The sequence below is a fragment of the Hemitrygon akajei genome, chromosome 2, assembly GCF_048418815.1.
Source record: "Hemitrygon akajei chromosome 2, sHemAka1.3, whole genome shotgun sequence".
Lineage (NCBI taxonomy): Eukaryota > Metazoa > Chordata > Chondrichthyes > Myliobatiformes > Dasyatidae > Hemitrygon > Hemitrygon akajei.
This window is the reverse complement of record NC_133125.1, coordinates 3642183-3662700: the sequence shown is the minus strand read 5'-3', so window position 1 is coordinate 3662700 and position 20518 is coordinate 3642183. Positions and strand designations below refer to the sequence as shown.

General features: G+C 40.5%; 1 protein-coding gene across 8 annotated transcripts in view; it reads right to left on the bottom strand.

Annotated features, from left to right (window-relative positions):
* Positions 1-20518, bottom strand: part of arb2a (ARB2 cotranscriptional regulator A) — a 549148-nt gene that overhangs the window by 269720 nt on the left and 258910 nt on the right. For all 8 annotated transcript variants that reach the window (XM_073066451.1, XM_073066442.1, XM_073066462.1 and 5 more), the window contains one exon: positions 11353-11472. In XM_073066451.1, coding sequence (XP_072922552.1) covers positions 11353-11472 — 120 coding nt within the window. The remainder of the gene's footprint in view (positions 1-11352; positions 11473-20518) is intronic.

Below are 20518 nucleotides of genomic sequence, written 5' to 3'. Positions count from 1 at the left end.
TGGAGCTTGTGGAAAATAGAGTTTCCTGGGTGAAGAAAGAGGAATTGAGGGATTCCGGAGAAGAATACAAATATTCCGATGTGACTGTTGATAATCAGGACACAACTGACAAAGCAATTAAATTCAGGGCATATGTGAGGGACGAGAGTTAAAGAACCAAAGTGTACTGAAAATTGGGAACTTAGGAAAAAAGGACACAAAAAATTAAATTAAAAGACTTCAAGTAAGTTTTAAATCCTTTTATATTCACATTGTTAACCCTTCCTTTTACTCGATAAATTGGCATCTGCTCTCAGAATGAAGCCTTTCATTCCAGAACGAAGGAAATGTCCTCCTTCTTCAAAGAAAGGAGATTTTCTTCCTCCACCATCAACACTGTCCTCAACAGCATCTCTTCCATTTCATGCAAGTCTGCTCTCACCCCAACATCCCACCACCCTACCAGGGATAGAGTTCCCTTTGTCCTCACCTACCACCACATCAGCCTCTGCAACCAGCACATAATTCTCCAAAACTTCTGCCATCTCCAACAGGATCCCACCACCAAGCATATTTCTCACTGCCCCCCACTTTCTGTTTTCCGCAGGGATTGCTCCCTAAATGACTCCCTTGCCCATTCGTCCCCACTGATCTCCCTCCTGGCACTTACCTTTGCAAGCAGAACAAGTGCTGTACCTGCCCCGACACCTCCTCTCTCACTACCACTCAGGGCCGCAATCCTTCCAGGTGAGGCGACACTTCACCTGTGAGTCTGTTGGGGTCATCTGGAGTACCGGTGCTCTGGTATGGCCTCCTACATATTGGTGAGACCCAACATAGATTGGGAGACTGCTTAAGCAAGCATTTATGCTCTGTCCACCAGAAAAGTCAGATCTCCCAGTGGCCACCGATTTTAATTCCACTTCCCAATCCCATTCCAACATGTTAGTCCATGGCCTCCTCTACCATTGTGTTGAGGCCACACTTAGTTTGGAGGAGCAACACCTAATATTCCATCTGGGTAGCATCCAACCTGATGGCATGAACATCGATTCCTCAAACTTCAGTTAATGCCCTCCCCCCTTCAACTTTCCCCATTCTCTTTACCCTCTCTCACCTTATCTCCTTACCTAAACATCCCCTCCCTCTGGTGCTCCTCCCCCTTTTTTTCTTTAATGGATTTCTGTCCTCTCCAAGCAGATTTCCCCTTCTCCAGCCCCGTATCTCTTTCACCAATCAACTTCCCAGCTCTACTTCATCTCTCCCCCTCTTGGTTTCGCCTATCACCTTGTGTTTCTTTCTCCCTTCCTCTCACCTTCTAACTCTCTCTCCTCATCTTTTTTTCTCCAGTCCTGATGAAAGGTCTCAGCCTGAAACATCAACTGTACTCTTTTCCATAGATGTTGCGTGGCCTGTTGAATTCCCCCCAGCATTTTGTGTGGGTTGCTTGGATTACCAGCATCCGTAGATTTTCTCTTGTTGATAATTTGATTTATTAGTATCAAGTTTACCAATGTACAGTAAAAAACTTACATTGCATACCATCCATACAGATCATTTTATTAAAGTTCAAAGTAAATTTATTATCAAAGTGCATATACATCACTATATACAACCCTGAGATTCATTTTCTTGTGGGCATAATCAATAAATCCACCACCATCGAGCTGATTTTCATTATTATTTACTAAATGTAAGTTGAACAAGCCATTTAAAATATTGGTCTTTCTGAGGGGGTCATAATTTTAAGATGACTGGAGGAAAGTATGGGGGGGATGTAAGAGGTAAGTTTTTTACACAATGTTCTATGATAATGTACTCAGCCAAAGAAAGGTTGGACACTATAAGTGCATAGTACACCACACGCATTTACTTTTAACATCAAACCTACATCCTCCACCCTTCCAACCGACTGCTTGCCTTAGTGAGGTCGCTTAAATCCTAATGGATGAACAGACTTGTTCACCAATATCATTGCTTCTTTGAGGAACCATTTCTAATCAACACAAATTGCTACTCAAAAGCTCATGAACAAACATATGAGTGATAAACATTAAATTCCACTCTTTGCTAAAGACCTCAAAATATCAACCATTGTGACTGGTTCTGATGAACTGTCAGTTTTCCATTAGCCATAATGGAAAGCAGCAGTAATGCTGCTTATTCAAAATGCTTCAAGTTTTTCCACATTTCTTATATAGTATGTTTAACTATAAAATATTATTTCTTAAGTCTGACAACTTTCAAGATTGAAAATCTGGTTGAATGGTGCACAGCAACATCCCTACCATTGAGGCCATGTCTTCTCCTCACTACTACCATCGAGTAGGAGGTATGTTCCTTATTCCTGGGATCCTTCTCATGAAACTCCTCTGGAGCCTCCCCAATGCCAGCACATCTTTTCTTAGATATATGGCCCAAAACTGCTCACAATACTCCAAGAGTAATCTGAGCAATAAACACTCATTGTGCTTACCTTCTATTCCTCTGGAAATGAATGTTCTCGAAATGAATTGTCAGTGTGTTATTGCAAAAAGGACAGGAATGCAATTCTCCAAAATAAACTCCAAGTTTACATCTCAAATAGATCAGAAGCTATCCCTCCTTACAATGTCATTGATTTATGCTCCAGATTACATGATACAAATTGGAGAGTTTTGCAAATCTATACAGTGCAAATGTAAATGTGCATTAAATTGAAAATTAAAATGTTACAGGCAATTAAAAGAAAATACAAATATGTATAACTATTTCCAACATTTGGCAATATATTTAAAATTATTTGCTTTTTAGCTACATATGGAATATAAAAAGTTTATTCTGAAGGTATGGAAAACTTGTAACTGATGTAACAGATGAAAAACAAAAGTATACTGAAAGAATCCCTCTAATTTACAGAGCGTGTATTGAAGAGAAAGAGATATACTATTCTAAAATGATTAATTGTGGAGCCCACTGATGTGAAGTCATAATAATACATCAATGTCAGTTGTTTTTTAAGTTGCTTTGTGACAGATATTAGATGTGCCTGTGGATGCATTATATCATGCCAGTCATGCATTCAGTTCCTGCAGTGATAGAAGTCTTGAGAACTCATTCCTCCTACCATCCACTTATCCTCAAAACAAATCTTAAAACTTTGTATTTACTGGCTACTTTTTAACCCAACACCAAGATGTGGTGTGGAAGACTTTGGCTCTACTTTGGGATAAATTCACAAGCTCAGGGGATCTTCACCTTATAGCCCCAAGGTCAGATGTCAAGCTTTGCTTTCAGACATCTGGATGCATTCTAGTGAAGAACAAAGGTGAAGAAAATATCCACCAGTGTGACAAGAAACACGGACACAAGGGATGTCATACTGGTCATCCACTGCCCTTCAGTTCAGTCTTTACGTGGCAAGTCGTGGTAATTGTTTAGTTTCAGGACTAACATCATTTACCATATCCATAGGCAACACCAATACTTCACTGACTAAAGGTCAATCATCCTAGTCTCCATATCAGAATCACAATATGCTTTTCCAATTCACCTCCTGGTATTGCTTTTTAAAAATATTGTTAATTCCAAACAATATAAACTTAGCCTCTTGTTAAACATCCAATTTGTTCCTTATCATATGAAGTAATATATACAGTATATATGCCAGTGAATAAATATTTAATTTGAAACTTTATAAAACACAGCTTTGCATTAAAATTAAAAGTAAACACATGTCAGTTCTGTCTTTCTTTCCTGTCTTCTGTGTGTACAAGGGACAACCATGTTAACAAATTTTCATGATTTTTCCTTTGAATTTCTTTCCTTGTAGTTAACTGAGCAGTGCTGAGATACGGTATGTTTAGCATAAAATAAAATTTTATTTCATCTGCCTGCTATATTGATATTACTGTCATTAGAATGTGTTTCACAAAAGTTTACAGATTGATGAGGTACATTAATTTCTGAATTTTTAAAAATTTTATTATGAGCAAGGATGTATAAATCTCCAAGGCTTCTCAGGATCTATCCTAAATGTATAGGGAGCAAGGGAGAATATTGCTGGGGTTCTAACAGAGATGGTTGCATCTTCATTAGCCATGGGTCAGCTCCCAGAAGACAGCAAGAAACCTACAGTTGTTCCCTTATTCAGAAAAGGCAAATTAAGATTTACTTATCACATGCTCATCATATCTGCCTCTACAAGTCGGACCTCAGGATCACTTCCATTTGTTCGCGGAGTGTTCCAACCTGGCTCTTCATTCTCCTTCATCCCTGTATCTAAACTCTAACCTGACCCCTAACACTTTGCATTATCCACTTAAACATCCTTACGAACCCAAGGAACGTAAAGGGAACTCACGAGTGTTGATGTACAGAAGGACTTTGAATGCACGTTCACTGCATCGAAAAAATGGTGCCACAGGTGGATGGGATAACAAAGGCATTCAACATGCTTGCCTTCATATGCTGAGGCATTGAGTATAAATGAGAGTGTAAGACATTTAAGAGTTGGGATATCATATTGTATATAAAGATCAATTCCCGCCACTGCCTGTAAAGTCTTTCTATATTCTCCCTGTGGACGCGTAGGTTTCTTCCGGGTGCAACAATTTCCTCCCACAGTCCAAAGACGTACCAACTGGTCATTATAAATTGTCCTATTATTAGGCTAGGATTAAACCAGGGGATTGCTTAAAGGGCTGTAATGACCTATTCCGTGCTGTATCTAAATAAATACATAAATGTACATTACCTTAATTGGTCACACGTACATTGAAACATACAGTGAAATATGACATTTGCCTCAAAGTAAATCAGTGAGAATTGTGCTGGGCAGCCTGCAAGTGTTGCTATGCTTCTGGCGCCAATATAGTATATCCACAACTCATGAGCTTTTAACATTATGCCTTTGGAAAGTAGGAGGAAACTGGAGCACCAGGGAAACCCACGATATCATTGGGAAAATGCACAAGCTTCTTACAGACAGCAGCAGGAATTGAATCCCAACTTCACAGCTGATGCTGTAATAGCATTATGCCAATCATTAGCATTACTGTGCTGACTCTAAAACATTGGTCGGTCCTCACTTGGAGTACTGGGAGGAGATACCTTATGGAAATTCATAAAATTATGAGAGGCACAGACAGAATAAACTGTCAGAATTTATTTTTCTAGGGTGGGGGAATTTAAAACTAGAGGGCACAGGTTTATGATGAGATGAGATAAGAGGAGAGAAATTGAAAGGAAACCTGGGGGCAAGTTTTTCACAAGAGGGTGGTGACTATACTGAACAATGTGCCAGAGGAACTGATGGAAGCAGATATAATTACGAAGTTTAAAAGGCATTTAGAGACCATTATATATAAGATATAGGAGCAGAAGTCTGCACCACCATTTTATCATGGCTAATTCAATTTTCCTCTCAGACCAAATCTCCTGCCTTCTGACGCCCACCCTCGCCTATATTCCCTCTCCAATCAAAAATTTATCAACCCCTTCCTTAAAGATACATAGAGGTTTGTCTCTACAGCTGCCTGTGGCAAAGAATTCTACAGATTCACCACTCTCTGGCTAAAGAAATTCCTCCTCACCTCCATTCTAAAAGGACACCCCTCTATTCTGAGGCTGTGAAACCTTGTCTTAGACTCTCCCACCAAAAGAAACATCCTTTCCAAATCCACTCTATCAAAGCCTTTTATCATTCAATAGGTTTAAATGAGATTAATTATTTAGTAACAATTATTTAGTTTTCCTTACACTTGTGCACAGCAAATGACATTAAACAATCCTGATCTTGAATCTTGATTATTCAATGAGAAGCCTATCTATGATCTGGACAGAGCCCAATTCAACAAGCCTTGGTATCATCCTTACAAATGCACACAATATTGCTCTAGGCATACTAATGCTCAATCAGTGAAGTAATAAACTTTGGGAAGTCAAAGTTTGGTGGGACATAATTGGCAGGAATAAATGGCAGGAACATTGGAACATTGCTGTACATACAGAAGCAGCAAATATTAGCACAGACAGCCAACACACTCAGTATGGACAAGTTGTGCCTTAAGGTCTCCTCTCTCAGGATGGACAAGGTGTTTCATAAAGTCTCCTCTCTCAGTATAAGCTGGTAAGGAAGGCGGGCTCTGTCGTGGGCAAAGTACTGGAGGGTTTAACATCGGTAGCTGAGCGAAGGGCGCTGAGTAGGCTACGGTCAATTATGGATAACTCTGAACATCCTCTACATAGCACCATCCAGAGACAGAGAAGCAGTTTCAGCGACAGGTTACTATCGATGCAATGCTCCTCAGACAGAATGAAGAGGTCAATACTCCCCAATGCCATTAGGCTTTACAATTCTACCGCCAGGACTTAAGAACTTTTTAAAAGCTATTATTAATGCTTTTTGAGATAGTGATTTAGATGCATATCATATTTTTTACTGAGTTAAGTATTGTATGTAATTAGTTTTGCTACAACAAGTGTATGGGACATTGGAAAAAAAGTTGAATTTCCCCATGGGGATGAATAAAGTATCTATCTATCTATCTATCTATCTCTCAGTATGGGCAAGATGCTCCATAAAGTCTCCTCTCTCAGTATGGACAAGGTGTTCCATAAAGTCTCCTCTCTCAGTATGGACAAGGTGTTCCATAAAGTCTCCTCTCTCAGTATGGACAAGATGCTCCATAAAGTCTCCTCTCTCAGTATGGACAAGGTGTTCCATAAAGTCTCCTCTCTCAGAATGGACAAGGTGTTCCATAAAGTCTCCTCTCTCAGTATGGACAAGGTGTTCCATAAAGTCTCCTCTCTCAGTATGGACAAGATGCTCCATAAAGTCTCCTCTCTCAGTATGGACAAGGTGTTCCATAAGGGCTCCTCTCTCAGGATGGACAAGGTGTTCCATAAGGGCTCCTCTCTCAGTACAGACAAGGTGTTCCATAAGGACCCTACTCTGTGCTGTATGGATCTATGATCAAAACTGGTGACACAGTGAGTCTCCTAAAAATGAGTACTGCAATTTAGTTACAGCTAATTGTTTTCAGAATGTTATGCAAAGTGGTAATAAAGAACCCAATTACTTGGCTAATATAAGATTCTTTCTGCCCTCTGGTGCAATTATTTATGAATAATTCATAACTGCTTAAGTTCAAAAGCTGTTGGTACCACAGGGGAACTATAGGCACTGAATGATCCAAACGGACATTTTCAACATATTTGGGAAATTCAGCTAATCCTTTTGGAAGCAAACTTGTTCTAGTCACTTGTTGAACAAAAAAATGAGTATCTTAATTAATTTTCTTAGTCCCAATTCTGTATTTGCTGTCCCAATTCTGCTCACCAGACCTGGAATATCTAGCAATAAAGTGTCATCCTTTTTATCTACCATGGGGGTTCTCTGGGGTCATTTTGGTAGCAGTTTACATTCCACCTCAGGCCAATGTCAAGCAGGCTTTAGATGATCTGATCTGATTTGAAAACATGCACAAACAGCGCATCCTAACCCCTTCACCAACATTTTGGGAGTTTTTAACCAGGCTCGTCTGAAAAAATCACGAAGCAATTACCATCAACAGATCACATGCAAGACCAGAGGAAGCAACACACTAGACCACTTCTACACCATCATTAAGAATGCCTACTGTGCTATTCCACGCCCTCACTTCAGGAAGTCTGATCACCTAGCTGTACTTCTACTCCCTGAGTACAGGCAGAGACTGAAGACTGCAGCACCAGCAGTGAGGACCAAGAAGGTTTGGACAAGGGAAGCACAGGAGCGCCTACAGAACAGCTTTGAATCAGTGGACTGGACTGTATTCAGGGATTCATCTTCGAACCTGGATGAGTATGCTGCAGTTGTTACCGTCTTCATTAAAACCTGTGTGGATGAGTGTGTGCCTATAAAGTCTTACTGTACATTCCCAAACCAAAAGCCGTGAATGAACCAGGAGGTATATCGTCTGCTGAAGGCTAGATCTGTGGCATTCAAATCTGGCGACACAGGCCTGTACCAGAAAACCAGGCATGATTTGCAGAAGGCTATTTCAAGAGCGAAGAAACAATTTCGAATGAGGTTGGAAGCGACATCGGATGCATGGCAATTCTGGCAGCGTCTGTAAGACATTACTTCCTACAAAGCAAAACCCAATAGCATGAATGGCAGCGATGCTTCACTACCAGATGAACTCAGTGCCTTCTGTGCACACTTTGAAATGGTGAACACAACTACAGCTGTGAAAATCCCTGCTGCACCTGATGACCCTGTGATCTCCATCTCAGAGGTCTATGTTAGGCTGCCCTTAAAGAGAATGAACCCTCGCAAGGCGGAAGGTCCTGGTGGAGTACCTGGTAAGGCTCTGAAAACCTGTGCCAAACAACTAGCTGGAGTATTCAAGGATATTTTCAACCTCTCACTGCAACAGGCGGAAGTTTCCACTTGCTTCAAAAGGGCAACAATTATACCAGTGCCTAAGAAGAATAATGTGAGAGGCCTTAATGACTATCACCCGGTAGCACTCATATCTACAGTGATGAAATGCTTTCAGAGGCTGGTCAGACTAGACTGAACTCCTGCCTCAGCAAGGATCCTGGACTCGATGCAATTTGCCTATCGTCACAATAGGTCAAGGGCAGACACAATCTCAGTGGCTCTCCACACGGCTTTAGACCACTTGGACAACACAAACACCTATTTCAGGATGCTGTTCATCGACTACAACCTCAGCATTTAATACATTCATTCCCACAATCCTGATTGAGAAGTTGCAGAACCTGGGCCTCTGTACCTCCCTCTGCAATTGGATCCTCAACTTCCTAACTGGAAGACCACAATCTGTGTGGACTGGTGATAACATCTCCTCCTCGCTAACGTTCAATACTGGTGCACTCAGGGGTGTGTGCTTAGCCCAGTGCTCTACTTTCTGTATACACATGACTGTGTGGCTAGGCATAGCTCAAATACCATCTATAAATTTGCTGATGATACAACCATTGTTGGTAGAATCTCAGGTGGTGACGAGAGGGCGTACAGGAGTGAGATGTGCCAACAAGTGGAGTGGTGCCACAGCAACAACCTAACACTTAACGTCAGTAAGATGAAAGAGCTGATTGTGGACTTCAGGAAGGGTAAGACGAAGGAACACATACCAATCCTCATAGAGGGATCAGAAGTGGAGAGAGTGAGCAGTTTCAAGTTCCTGGGTGTCAAGATCTCTGAGGATCTAACCTGGTCCCAATATACTGATGTACAAAGGTTATAGTTATAAAGAAGGCAAGACAGTGGCTATACTTTATTAGGAGTTTGAAGAGATTTGGCATATCAACAAATACACTCAAAAAACTTCTATAGATGTACCTTGGAGAGCATTCTGACGGGCTGCATCACTGTCTGGTATGGAGGGGGAGGGGCTACTGCACAGGACTGAAAGAAGCTGCAGAAGGTTGTAAATCTAGTCAGCTCCATCTTGGGTACTAGCTGACAAAGTACCCAGGACATCGTTAGAGAGCGGTGTCTCAGAAAGGCTTTGTTCATTATTAAGGACCTCCAGCACCCAGGGCACGCCTTTTTCTCACTGTTACCATCAGTTAGGAGGTACACGAGCCTGAAGGCACACCCTCAGTGATTCAGGAACAGCTTCTTCCCCTCTGACATCCGATTCCTAAATGATTTACTTGTTTATTATTTTTCATTTTATTTATTTTTTCTCTGGTAGATTATGTATTGCATTGAACTGCTGCTGCTAAGTTAACAAATTTCACATCACATGCCAGTGATAATAAACCTGATTCTGATTCTAAGACCCCTCAAATTGGACCATTCCATAAGTATATATACTTATTTTCTAAATCTTAGCTATCTGTGCATTCATAATCTTAAAATCACTACCTCAAAGTTCAAAGTAAATCTATTATCAAAGTATGTGCAGAATATGTCACCAAATGCAACCGAGATTCATTTTCTTGCAGGCATTCACAGTCGAACAAAGAAATACAATGAAAAACTACACACAAAAACTGACAATTGATGTATAAAAGACAAACTGCAAATATCTGATCGAATGTCAGCTTTCCTTTTTCTACAGCACAATTCCTGTTCACTCTATTCTGACACATACTGTATATCTTCACTATTCTGGCATTATTCCTGCAAATGCTTTCTGTACCTTCTCTATTGTTTCTATATTTAAACAGAGCTGTGCACAACATGCCAAAGTGTTCTAAGATGTGATACAGTCTAAACAAACTTCCACAAGAAATTAACCACAATGCTTTGATTAGTTTCTTAAGACTTTTAACAAAGTGCATTATTTTTAGTGATTTTCTTGATATTGCCCTGGCTCCATTGATTCTTGAAGTCAGATAATAAGATCTTCTTATCCAAGCAAAGTGTAAGCTCTCTGTTCTTACTACCAAATGGCAACATCTCGCCCCTATCTGTACTGCAATATATTTGATGATTATGCAACCAGCTGACAAAAAGCTTGGCAGGGTTAAGAAACAAACAATGACAACCAAGAATACTTTTCCAAATTATAAAGGAACCTTTTTTCCCTGAAACTATGCACATGTGGCAAATGAAGAGTTTTCTATGAACACACCATCTTCAAAATGACAATATTTTTCATTGAGGAAAGGTAGATGGCATTTTTCTTATTGGTTTTATTCCTGTCACATTTTTCACGTTATGCTGAGACAGCAATCATTATAATAGTTTATCATCCATGTCAGAAGAACAAATGTTTGAAAATTTATATTAAACTGTCAGTAATTGTTCAAAGGAGTCACGATTTCAATTAAGTACTTGAAATGTGTTTCCTAAGCAGACTGAAAACATAAGGTAAGGAATGCTGAAGTCATGTTTACTCACTGAACTTGATTTCATATGACGCATGAAATTATGACATTTACTATCACTGTAATGAATTCAAATTGAGATGGGATCTACAATGAAATCCAATAGCCAGGAAGGCGGTTCTGCAACGTCACATGGAGAGCCAAGGGCATGACAAGGCACAGAAGATGTCACGATCATCCACTGCAACCAAGGAAGACCCCAGTTTGTGACGCTTTTTGTGCCACTGGACCCGGACTTCCGAGTGAGAAGTGCAAAGGCTTTTCCATTTTAAAAACTCTCCTGCACAGGTTTCCTGTTATTGTTGGACTCAATAGACAACCACCAATGAATTCAAATGAATACCTATTTTTCACTTGGAGTATTTTGGTAATTAAGAACAAAAATGAATAAAGATTTAGAATGAGGTAGCAGTACATGGATATCATGAAAACAAAGGTCAGTTTTACATTGTTTAAACCTACTAGAAGATTATTTTGCATATGATGACTGAAATATGAAATGAACAAAATTAATCTTGGAATTTGAAAAAATGTACTTACTAATTCCAAAAACACCAGGCCACCGTAACTGTGGGCCACAAATACCACATTCTTGGCAGAAGATCGAGAAATGAAGTGATCCCAGACGTAGAGTGCATGCTCCTCTGGTGTACTGTTATCCTGCAAAGAGTAGGATTACAAAGAGGAAAGCTCAGGATTGAAAATGAACAATATGAGGAAATGCTGAGAGTATGATTCAGGAAAACAAAACATTGTATTGCATTCTATTTTAAAGTAATTGAGACAGAACCTAGTTAACTGTAGTGATATATTTTGATATCAATGGAATTACAGAAATTTCTAAAAGAGGAAATTATTCATATTAATGTAATTCTGCCAGTGTCCCAATTGGTTAAAATATTCAGATCCATTCTCCCATTTTTACACTGTTTAGTACCATGGCATCCTGACAGCAAATTCTGTCAATTCTTCTTGCTGTCTCTGTAAAGCCGCCAGCATAATTGAAGACCCCAACAACCTGCCCTGGATGTTCTTTCTTCTATCCTCTTGCACTGGATAGAAGATGCAAAAGTCTAAAAACACATACCACCAGGTTCAAGGACACCGTCTATTCCACCGTTAATAGTTCCTGAATATGATAAATTGAACTCTTGACACAATCTACCTTTGATCTTGCACCTTATTGTTTACCAGCATTGCAATTTCTCTGTAGTTGTTACTTTTTATTCTGCATGGGTATTGTTTTACCTTGTTCTACCTCAGTGCACTGTGTAATGATCTGAACTGTATGGAGAATATGCAAGACAAGCTCTTCACTGTATCTTAGTACATGTTATAATAACAAAAAATAATTCCAATTCTTTAAAAAGTCTTTCAATTTACTGTTTTATTTTCACTACTTCACTATTTCCACTAGAACAGCTCACATACCATCTCTCATCAGAACTTTGAAGCATAATAGAAAGAAATGTGTGATATTCAGTGCATGTGGGATCTCAGACCCAACATTGATGTCTTAAGTTGGTATCTGGATTGCAAAGCATAGAAGGTCACTTGGTTTGAATACTCCATATCATTTCTGGTACTTGCACAACTCTCATTTTATCAGGCCTAATTTGCTGTGGTGAACTGGCACGAGGATCCAGGGAAGTACTGAGTAGCTCTTGTCAGCTAGGATCTATCCTTTTGGAATTGGTTCTGAAACTTGGTGTGGCCAGGTTCATTTATTTATCGAAATATACACAGAAATGTGTCACTTGCGTTAACAACCAACACAGACTGGAAGTATGTAACAGAACTTAACAAATGCATCAAAAAGTTCCATTCTTGTCCCACACCCTTGTCTTGGGAAGAAATAACAGTCCTTCAACATTACGGCAACTTATTACTAGAAATCCTTCTAAAGAACATCCTTAGTGCAGGTTCAACACGACAGCAGCAGTCTGATTCAGCAGCCAAGGCAGCAAAAATAATCAGCAAGCAGTTTGTTACTACAGCTCAATCTCAATCCCAAATTCAGCTTATTGTCATTTAACCATGCACATGTATACCACCAAATAAGACAATATTCCTCTGCACGAAGGTGCACAAGACAGTATATATAATTCACACATATAACATATAAAGTAATATTACTACAAGTAAATTAACAAATAGTAAGGAGCATACACCACACAAGTTAAAAAGTAAACAGTACAGTGCTACTAAGGAATCATACATGATGAGACCTGGGTGGTGTCAGGGAGTTCAGTAGGCTTATGGTATGGTGGAAAAAGCTGTTTCCCATCCTAACCATTCTTGTCCTAATGCTATCGAATCTCCCACATGATGGTAGAGGGTCAAAGAAATTGTTGGACAAATGGGAGGATTCACTGACAATGTTAAGGGCCCTATGTATGCAGCATTCCTGATAAATATGTTCAATTGGTGGAATATATACCAATCTGATGCTGTGGCACTGACATCAAGACCTTAAGACATAGGGGTAGAATTAGGTCATTTTGCCCATCGAGTCTGCTCCTCCATTTCATCATGGTCAATCCATTTTTCCTCTCAGTCCCAGTCTCCTGCCTTCACCCTGTATCCCTTCATGCCCTGAATCTATCAAGAATCTATCAACCTCTGCCTTAAATATAAATACAAACTTGGCCTCCACAGATTCACTACTCTGGCTGAAGAAATCCCCCCTCATCTCCGTTCTGAAAGGATGCCCCTCAATTCGGAGGCTGTGTCCTCTGGTCTTAAGACTCTCCCACCATAGGAAACATCCTCTCCACATTCACTCTCTCAAGGACTTGAGCTTGTCAATTTCATCGACTTTGCCTCTCACCCAGCACTCAAATTCACTTGGTCCATCTCGGACACTTCTCTCCCCTTTCTCAATCTCTCGGTCTCCATCTCTGGAGACAGACTGTCCACGGACATCTTCTATAAACCCACTGACTCCCATAACTACCTCGATTATACCTCTTCCCACCCTGCCAAATGTAAAAATGCTATTCCCTATTCCCAGTTCCTCCGTCTCCACCGCATCTGCTCCCAGGATGAGGCTTTCCATTCCAGGACATATCAAATGTTCTCTTTCTTTAAGAATCGTGTTTTCCCTTCTGTCATCATCAATGATGCCCTCACCCGCATCTCCTCCATTTCCCGCCCTTCAGCCCTAACCCCATCCTCCCAGCACCACAACAGGGACTGAGTTCCCCTTGTCCTCACCTACCACCCCACCACCCTCCGGATCCAGCATATTATCTTCTGCAACTTCCGTCACCTTCAATAGGACCCCATCACAATGCACATCTTTCCCTCTCTACCCCTCTCTGCTTTCCGCAGGGATTGTTCCCTCCGCAACTGCCTTGTCCACACGTCCCTCCCCACAGATATCCTACCTGGTACTTATTCCTGCAAGTGTAAGTGCTACACCTGTCCCTACATCTCCTTTCTCACCACCATTCAGGGCCCCAAACAGTCCTTCCAGGTGAGGCAACACTTCACTTGTGAGTCTGTTCGGGTAATCTATTGCATCCTGTGCTCCCGGTGCGGCCTCCCCTACATTGGTGAGAACTGACGCAGATTGGGGGACCACTTCGTCGAGCACCTCCGCTCCGTCCGCCACAACAGACAGGATCTTCCGGTTGCCACCCACTTCAACTCTGCTTCACATTCCCATTCGGATATGTCCATACCTGGCCTCCTTTACTGCCATGATGAGGCCAAACTCAGGTTGGAGGAGCAACACCTCATATACCATCTGGGTAGCCTCCAGCCCCTTGGTATGAACATCGAATTCTCCAACTTCCAATAATTCCCTCCCTCTCCCTTCCACCATCCCACTTTCACTCTGCCTCCTCCTCCAGCTGCCTATCACCTCTCTCATGATTCTGCCTTCTACTACCCCATAATACTTTCCCCTTTCATTCCTTCTTCACCTCTCCAGCCTATCGCCTCCCTGCTTCCCCTCCCCCACCCCTTGATCTTTCCTCTGATTGATTTTTCAGCTGGCACCTTCTAACCTCCCCCCACCTTCTTTATAGGGCCCCTGCCCCCTCCTTCTACAGTCCTGTCGAAGGATCTCGGCCCGAAATGTTGACTGCTCATTTCAACGGATACTGCCTGACCTGCTGAGTTCCTTCAGCTTGTTTGTACGTCTTGACTTTCACCATTCGATAGGTTTCAATCAGGTCACCCCTCAATCTATTGAAATCTAGTGAATACAGGCAAAGAGCCATCAAACACTCTTCATATGACAAGCCATTCAATCCTGGAATCATTTTCGTGAACCTTCTTTGAACCCTCTTCAGTTTCAGCACTGTAGATTCCAAGAAACACTCTCTCCCAAGTGTACATCACTGCCCATCTCTCAAGGGATCTGACCTGTCTGTAGAGTCAGAATCAGAATTATCATCACTGACATGAGCAATACATTGTAGGCGTAACAAATTATTATAAGTTACAAAAAAATAAATAAACAAATAAATATTGCGACAGTAGAATAGTGAGTTACTGTTCATGGATTCAGAAATGTGATGACAGAGGGGAGGAAGCTGGTCCTGAAAAAAAGGAGTCTGAGTTTTCAGACACTTGTAGCTTCTAACCAATGGTAGTAATGTGATGAGATGGTGAGTGTCTTTAACATTGGATGCCACCTTCTTGGAGCAACTTTGAGTTGCTGGCTGAGTTTGCAACCCTTTGCAGCATTTTCCAATCCTGTGCAATAGCCCCTCCATAACAGAAGGTGATGCAACCAACTCCCTATGGTAATTTGTGGAATCTTTAGTGATATATCAAATCTCCTCAAATTCCTAATCTAACATAGCTGCTGTCGTGCCTTCCTTGTAATTGCATCAGTATGCTGTGCCCAGGAGAGATCCTCAGAGATGTTGACATCCAGGAACTTGAAGCTGCTCGCCGTTTTCCACTATTGATCCCCCTTTGAGGACTGTATGTGTTCCCTTGACTTTTCTTTCTGATGTCCACAATTAGTTCCTTGGTCATTATGTTTAACCATTTAGAACTCACCTCCTTATGGCAAAGTATGTATTAAATTACATGACAAGTTTCATATTTTTTAAATTCATCATCTTTTCATATTATATTTAACAATTCAAAATACAGAGCTATTTATTATTTTGGACATTCACTTCTTATTTCCTTCTAGCATTCCTGGTAAGTTCCTCAAATTTATGATTTTTGTGGTTGGTCGCTCTTACTTTTATTTTCTTTAAATCAATTGATAGATTGATAAGTTATGAACTTCAGATAACCTGTGAGTAGTTCAAAACTTTGCTGACATGCATACCTCCTGAATTAACTTGCACTACCGAGAAGAAAACTGAAGTTCACGTACAATGTATGAATACCGATAATATATAGAAAATTCAGTATTAGCCATTCATTCTCCACCCACCCAGCCAATTTTACGGTTTGTTTGAGTATAGGTTCACTAAGTTAGATCTATAAAGAAATCCAGATATTAATCGTTAAAGGAGGGTGAAACATCAATATTGCAGGCACATATAATGTCTGTGAGAAAAACCTCCTTTGATTAATCAAAGACCGAATTTGTTGCATAAATCAAAGTGGCACTTCCAGATATGCCCCTAGTTTAGGAATGATTTCCACTGCTATTCTGGGAGAAGTCCACCACACATATCGAGATGATTTCCAATCAATTGTTGATGGCAATAAAGATATACAAAAAATTATGAACTTCATTTATTTATCCTGCTGGAGCAAATGGTGAAGACCTTGATTTCAGCACAATTGATCAATATAAGGTTTGCTAATGTATTTTGACTACAGGTTCAGAATGTATCCTTAAACAAAAACTACACTAGTGGCCATTTTATTAGGTATCTTCTATACCTAACTAAGAGGCCAATGAGTGTGTGTTTGCGGTCTTCTGCTGCTGTAGCCCATCCATTTGAAGTTTCACCATGTTGTGCCTTCAGATATACAATTCTGCACACCACTGGTGTAACGTGTGATATTTTGGAGTTACTGTCACCTTCCTGTCAGCTTGAACCGTTCTCCATTGACCAGTCTCATTAACAAGCCATTTTCAACCTCAGAACTGCTGCTCCCTGGATGCTTTTTTGTTTTTGTTTTTGTTTTTCACACCATTCTCTGTAAACTCTAGAGACTGTTGTAAATGAAACTCCCAGGAGATCAGCAGTTTCTGAGATATTCAAACTACCCCATGTGGCACCAACAATCATTCCACTGTCAAAGTCATTTTGATTACATTTCTTCCCTACTCTAATATTTGGTCTGAACAACAACTGAGCCTCTTGATCTTTCTACATGTTTTAATGCATTGAGTTGCTGCCACATGATTGGATGATTAGATATTTGCATTAATATGTAGGTGCACAGATGTACCTAATAAAGTGACTACTGAATGTATATTGAAACCAGCATTCAAATATGCTTTGACAATTCTTTCTCATATACAGTATTGCTCTTTTCAGCAATTTTTGATTAGACAAAAGCTATGACAACAAGTATTTGGTGGAGGGCACAGCCGTGTCTCTAATCAAATATATTAGATACTGTAAGTAATTTACTGTATATTTAACTTTATTAGCTTGGCAGTTTTTCATAAGTTTCTGTTCTGCAACCACTTTTGTTCACTGCATATCAGGTTCATGAACCAGTGTGGATAACTTCACTGACCACAATTACAGCCTACAAACTCACTTTCAGGGACAATTTACAATTCATGTTTTCGATATAAGTATATTTTTTTATTTGCACAGTTTGTCTTCTTTTGCACCTTGCCTGTCAGTTTTTGTTCTTGTATGTATTTTCTAGATTCTATTGTAAATATTTTTCCTGTAATTGCCTGCAAGAAAATGAATTTCACAATAATATATGGTACCACAAACTACTTTGATAATAAGTTTATGTTGAACTGTGAAAGACTGTGACTAGACAGGGCTAGATAGAGCAATAATTTATAGACAGGCATAGTAATTACAGTAAGTAGAAGTTGATAAGATGGGTAAAAGGTGGCTAATAAATATCAGGAAGGAGTCAAGAAATGGTTGCATTTGTCCATGATCTCAGGATGTATGTTTGAGGATTAAGTAAGTAATTTGTGTGCAACAGGGTTCCACAAATAGCACTGAAATAAATCCAGTAGGAGCTAGAATAATCTGAATTTAATTCCCCAGTTGTCATTCTGAGATTTTGACTGATGTTTCCAAACTTCTAACCAGAACACTGAACTACAATTCCAGTGGCATAAACACTAGATAACATAGATGGTGGAAAGTGATTCATTCATCCAACTGCCACCGTCCTGTAAGTTTATCCAAAGAGTTCCACACAATGATACTTCAATGTATTTTCTTTTGCCAGCATAACTTCCTTTGCATTCATGCTGGCACACTGGAGTCAAGTTCAAGTTTTAAGTTTAATTATCATTCAATCATACATGAATATAACCAAACAAAGCAGTGCTCCTCTGGGACTAAATTGCAAACGGCTTTACCAACAGCACACAACAGACTGCACATAGCACATGTAGTTATGATAGCCAGAAAACATACAATTGCAAAGAAAAGAAAATAATATAGCCCAAGTCCCTGAGTGGCCAGTAGATGGATGGTAAGTTGGCCTGGTCTAGCTTGTTCTTCTACAGAGTAAACGGTGGAGAGCAGCACCAAGTGAACACTGGAGAGCATCATTGACAGGAGCGGCCAGCCCTCCATCCAGAACAGATTCCAGCACGTCCACGAAGGCCTCCCCTCTCTTCCACACAACCTCTAGCATCTCCTCTGGGCATCTGCAAGAGCCTCTATTCCTCACCACAACTGAAGAAATGCAGCTCACCTGCCGTCTCACCAATGAACAGAGAACCAAACACACTATTCTACACTACCAATGCCCAAAAGGGTCTCACGATTACAATAAGAACTTCTAAGGCAATCACTCACACCATGCACCACCTTAGCACAATGACACAGGCAACAAAAAAACAGCAGTACACATTAAATCCAGCTCCATTGCTATTGAACGACCCTTTGATAGGGTAGACCTGCAGTACTTGATGTTCTTAGTATGTGCAGTGGCTTGCGATTGTAAAAAAGACACACAGGATGAAGAATTACACCTTTGATTGGACCTGGAGTGGTCACTGAATCCAAGCATGCCGCCATCTTACCACAAAAGCAGTACTCTTCTTTGATTCTGGAGCTTTGGCAGCTCAATGGCGATTCATTCAGTTCATCTTCTGGTGTAAATAAAGCCGGCATTACTTCTGCCTGGAAATCAGCAGATTTACTGTCGATGGTCACACAATAGATGGGTTCATGGCACAGAAATCCTTTTATACCTTGCAGCTGAGTGCATTTGATATGCTCGGAAACTAACGTTTTATTTTATTTATTTTATTTTGAGATTCAGCACGGTAACAGGCCCTGCTGGTCCAATGAGCCTGCACTGCCCAATTCCACCCTTGTGACCGATTAACCTGCAAATCCCTACGCTTTTGGACTGTGGAAGGAGACTGGAGCACCCAGAAGAAAGCCACATGGTCATGAGAAGAACATACAAACTCCTTACAGACAGTGGCATGGGTGTTGTAATAGTGTTATGCTAACGTTTTTGTTTTCATTGACTTTGTTTTCAACTTAACTTCTGGTTAAGATGGTGCTACCGAACATCTAGTTGAAGTTCAAGATTATCGTCATTCAACCATACTGCCAAATGAAGCAAAGTTCCTCAAGACCACGATACCAACACAGTAAATATAACCCACACACATAACACATAATGTAATCTCACCACAAATAAATTAACAAATAATAAGGTGCATATACGATACAAATTAAAAAGTAAATAGTGAAACATTTCTGGCATTTCATACGTGATGGTGGCAGGGAGTTCAGTAGACTCACGGCCTGGGGGAAGAAGCTGTTTCCCATCCTAACAGTTCTGGCCCTAATGCTATGGCACCTCCTGCCCGATGGTGGGGGGGGGGGGGTAGGGTCAAAAAGATTGATGGATGGATGGGAGGATCACTGATAATGCAGAGGACCTTACATGCATAGCACTCCTGATAACTATCCCGAAAGCAGGTGTTCCGAACTTCTTTATGGCACAGACCAATACCATTAAGCAAGGGATCTGTGGACCCCAGATTGAGAACTCTTGCTCTAATGGGTGGAAGAGAGACCCTGATAACAATTTCAACAATCCTCGCAATCCTTTGTAGGAACTTGTGGTCAGATGCTGTGCAGTTCCTGTACCAGACAGTGATGCAGTTGATCAGGACACTCTCAATGGAGCTTCTGACATGTTTGCAACCAATGATACTACAGTTTAAAGAAGCCCCAAAACACTGGTATAACCATCGGCTTTCTGTTTGATGGTCTTTTGCAAGACTCCAATAGCTTCTTTTTTGAAACAATGGGTGACTAGCTGCAGGATTTATAAATACCTCCCATTCCAGCCCTGACGGACCCAATTTTTACTGTCATTATAAATGTTAACCAAAAGCAATATATCATTTTCTTGCTCTGACAGCAGTTTGCAGTTCTGGCTGTAGATCACAATAAAGATGACTTTAAAGGGTAGCATAGTAGCATTGTAGTTAGTGCCTTACAGTGCCAGCAATCACCAACTGGAATTCAATTGCTACCGCTGTCTGTAAATACTTTGTACGTTTCCCCCGTGACTCCGTGGGTTTCCTCTGGATATG